General features: G+C 39.7%; 1 protein-coding gene across 1 annotated transcript in view; it reads right to left on the minus strand.

Moving 5' to 3' along the window:
• Positions 1-4409, minus strand: part of GDAP2 (ganglioside induced differentiation associated protein 2) — a 45561-nt gene that overhangs the window by 36739 nt on the left and 4413 nt on the right. Inside the window, exons 4-5 of the mRNA XM_015563482.1 lie at positions 2933-3092; positions 2153-2309 (exon numbers count right to left, since the gene is read on the minus strand). Coding sequence (XP_015418968.1) covers positions 2153-2309; positions 2933-3092 — 317 coding nt within the window. The remainder of the gene's footprint in view (positions 1-2152; positions 2310-2932; positions 3093-4409) is intronic.

The raw sequence follows: 4409 nt of genomic DNA on the forward strand, positions 1-4409 counted from the left end.
CCTGTTTTTATCTTGCCCTGTTTTATTATAATGAGGAAGAAGTCAGAGTTGCCGTTATATATGCAGAATCTCTACTGTATATTATTGATAAAATAAGCACAAACGAGTTACTGAGAAAAGGTGTCCATACATATTTAAGAAACCCTTTATGATCAAATGAAGACTACTCATGCATGTAATTGAGATACCAAGCCTCAAACTAACACTGTTTTTAAATACTATTACTCTCCTTTGCAAAAATAAAAATAAAAGCAAAGAGAAAGCCTAACGCAATAGCAGTTCTACAAAATAGATGTTCATTCATTCAACAAAGATTTGCTCTATGATAGGGGTTGAGAATACTATAGTGAAAAGACACCGTCAGTGCCCTCCAGGAGTTTACTTTGCTGAAGAAAAACGGGTGTGTTGTACATGTTATGTTATGTGGGACCACAAAGGAACTAGGTAACTTTATCTGTAAAGTCCTGGCTTCTTTAATGATTGGTTAGTCACAGTAGTTGTACTATATCCCCTATACCAGATCACGGGGACCACAGTTTGGCATTGGCTAAGAGGATAATCAAAGAAAACTGTTTGCCAGATGATTTTTACACATGGCCTAGAAATCACTGAAAACTATCATCTGATTGGAAAAGGCTGTTTATTGGTGACCCCTAGTGGCTACTGCGCTTTTGTTTATATAAATTAAATCATAATAAAGTGAAGACCAGGAACTCAGGAGACACGAAATTCTAACTCTAAGGGACTCCAGAGATCACCTAATCCAACTCTCACTTTACAGATGGAGGAGGACAACCACCACACATCATTAACTATAGTGGATAAATGCTATGCTAAGCTTTGGTTAATTAGTGTCTGAAAAAGCATATAGGAGGCAGCATCTGCTCCAGACTCTATTCCATCTATTCCAACTTACTCCAGCGAGGTATGTTTCCAGAAACCATCCCTTCTGGGCTGACACCTGGAGAATGGGCAGGAATTGAAGGAGGAGAGTATTCCAGTCCAAAGGGATGCCAAGTAGCAAAGTGCAAAAGTAAACAAGACCACGATTTGCTCAGTACTGAAGAGAATCGCAGTGACCAGTTTTAAGAGCCTGCTAAGTATCAGGTGCGGTGCTAAGCTCATGACATTATCTTACTTTACAGATGGAGAATGACAACCACCACACATCATTAACTATAGTGGATAAATGCTATGCTAAGCTTTGGTTAATTAGTGTCTGAAAAAGCATATAGGAGGCAGCATCTGCTCCAGACTCTATTCCATCTATTCCAACTTACTCCAGCGAGGTATGTTTCCAGAAACCATCCCTTCTGGGCTGACACCTGGAGAATGGGCAGGAATTGAAGGAGGAGAGTATTCCAGTCCAAAGGGATGCCAAGTAGCAAAGTGCAAAGGTAAACTAGACCACGATTTGCTCATTACTGAAGACAATAGCAGTGACCAGTTTTAAGAGCCTGCTAAGAATCAGGTGCGGTGCTAAGCTCATGACATTATCTTATTTAATGTTCACAACTGTATGAGCTGTCATCCCCTCAGCCAGCCCTATAAGGTAATGGATGATATTAACCATGTATAGCTTATGACCTTTTTCTTTCCTTTACCTTTTTTTCGAAAAGCAGCTAGCTTTCCAAGAACTATCAATCCTTGGCAAAGCTTACCCAGAAGTACAAAAGCTACTTTTCTTTGTTTCAAAGAGGATTTATTCAGAATTGCTTTAAAAAAAAACCTGAAAGAAATGAAATGCCTTTATAAGGTCCTGAGGATAAATCGAGGAGAAATAAAGCTCTTCTAAATGTAATAAAACTGTAGATTATGTTTTAATTATAAACATAGTCAAGCCGGGTAAAACCTTTGTAAGCCTGCCATTCCCGTTCCCTAGCTTCCACTTTTACAACAGAACCTCACCCAGAAGCACCACAATCATCGCAGAAAGAGCAGGAACTCTGAAATCAGACATGCATCTCAACACATGCCAACTGTGGCTGCCAGTAAATTAATTTGAATTTCTGTTCCACAAAACGGGGACAATATTATCCTCATGGGACTGCCATGAGGAATAAAGTGGGAAGCATACACATGGATGGATGGAAGGCCCTTTCTCCCTTCCCAGGACCTTACGTGTCTTTCAGGCCAGAGGGGTTTCCCTTACTTTCTCTGATGCTGCTTCTGTAGGGCTGCCTCTGATAACTGTCCCTGAAGGATCAGTCTTCTCTGCTTATCAATATCTCCTTCCATTCGGGCAAAAGCATGAGAACCAATGAAAGAGAGGTCAGCTCCCAAGCCTTCTTCCTCCTCTTCTTGGTCGTCTGTAACAAAAACACCAGCAAGAGAGCTGAGGACAAAACTTGACTGTAAATGCTACAAATAGATTATGAATGCCCAACAGGGATGACTATGAGCTAGCTCAAAAGAACAGAATTAAGGTTAAATTTTGAGAATGAAAATGAAATCTGATTTAGGCATCTGAAGAATTGAAATAATGAAGGAAAGCAATAAATGTTTGGGGTCATTTATCCAGAGCCGTTTAAGGAGGGAGACCTGACTGGCCAGCACATAACTTCAGTCCTTTGGTCAAGTCACCGAGGAAGGAAGATGTTAGGTATGGTTTTAGAAGACCTTGTTGAAGCTGTTGAACATTTTAGATGATCATGTATGGGACTACTTCAGGACTAGTGTCCTGTATCAACTTCATGAAGGCAAGAATGATGTTATATTCACCTCTGAATTTCTACTGCCTAACACAGACCTGACATGGACATGTGGGTTTGTTTATTTTTTTTAGTTTTATTTAAAGAGTAAATCTTAACAAGAATAAGATGCATAAAAACCTCTAAGTTGGTCTTGATCTCAGTGTCACACTAACACACACATACTCCCTTCTGTGATCAATCCCTTCCCTTAAGAGGGAGATGAGAAAGGTAGAACTCACCTTCCGGGGCACCAGGTTTCTCACTTATTCGAATCTGCCGTTCAGGTACCACAGGCTCCCCTTCTGCATTTCCAATATCTGCAGGCAGGTATGGCAATGACCGACCCTCCTCCTTTAATGACCTTGGGAAGTACAGAGGGAGCAGCTTTTGGTAAGTAGCCTGTGTTGGAAAAGCAAGACGTTCTGTGACAAATCACGAAGTAATGAAGCAGGCACCTCAGTGCTTAGTGCTGCTCAGACGCTGTGAAGAGAGCCTCCATCAGGAAGGAAGACCTCCCCTGCCCTAAGCTCAGAGCAGATGCTGTCTGGGACCTCCTTCAGTTTTGTGTTAAAGATCAGGACATCATTAGCTAGTTAAACATGGCTCCCATTCCGGCAATTCCCGGTGACTGAACCTGGAATGCGCAGGTCCTGCCACTCCTGTCTCCTCCCCACCCTTCACCTTACTAACGACATGTCTTTCAAGATTTGGCTCAGATGCTCCTCCACAATGCTCAGTGAGCCATCAAGGTTCGCTGATCTGGTTTAATTTTTGAGTTTTTCTTTTTAATACTCATTATGGAGAATTGCAATTTCAAGACTTCTATTCTTCTTTAGAGGTTTCCCAAAGAACAAAGGAAAATTTTTTTAAATTAGACTGAAACTCATTCTATTTTATCTTATTTTTCCTGTATCTTTTTCATCATCCTAGAAATTATTTTATCATTAACCATTAATTATTCCTGATACTAAAAAAAAACTAAAATAGTATAAAAAAAACAAATGATAGAATTGCTTAGAAAAACGATGAAATCATTCAAGGAAACATGTCAGTTTTCTTATTGTTCACCTGCAATATTGCATCATCATTCATGTACAGACACATAAGAAGAGACACCATTTTTATAGACTTTTTAAAAAACCGAGATGGAATTCACATACTATTAAATTCACCCTTTTAAAGTATTATAATTCCATTGGTTTTAGTATATTCACAAAGTTGTAGAACCATCACCATTATCTAATTCCAGAACATTTTCATCATCCTCAAAAGAAAACCTGAACTCAGACTTGGCTAGGTCATCCCCATTCCTCCCTCCCTGACACTGGCAACCACTAATCCACTCTCTGTCTGCATGGATTTGCCTATTCGGGACATTTCATAAAAATGGAATACAGTCTGTGGGCTCTTGTGTCTGGCTTCTTTCACTTAGCGTAACATTCTCAAGGTTCACCCCCACGTAGCCTGTATCAGTACTTCATTCCTTCTTACAGCTTCATATTCCATTGTATGTACATACACATTTGTTAACTCATCAGTCGATTGATTACATTTGGTTGTTCCCACTTTTGGGCTGTTATGAAGAATGCTGACATAAGTATTCATGTACAGTGTTTGTGTGGACAAATGTTTTCAGTTTTCTTCTATCTTTACCGTAGATGATTAGATGTGACATTGTAAGTTCAACTTTTTGTGGAAATGCCACTGTTTTCCAAA

The sequence above is a fragment of the Myotis davidii genome, unplaced genomic scaffold (assembly GCF_000327345.1).
Source record: "Myotis davidii unplaced genomic scaffold, ASM32734v1 scaffold217, whole genome shotgun sequence".
Lineage (NCBI taxonomy): Eukaryota > Metazoa > Chordata > Mammalia > Chiroptera > Vespertilionidae > Myotis > Myotis davidii.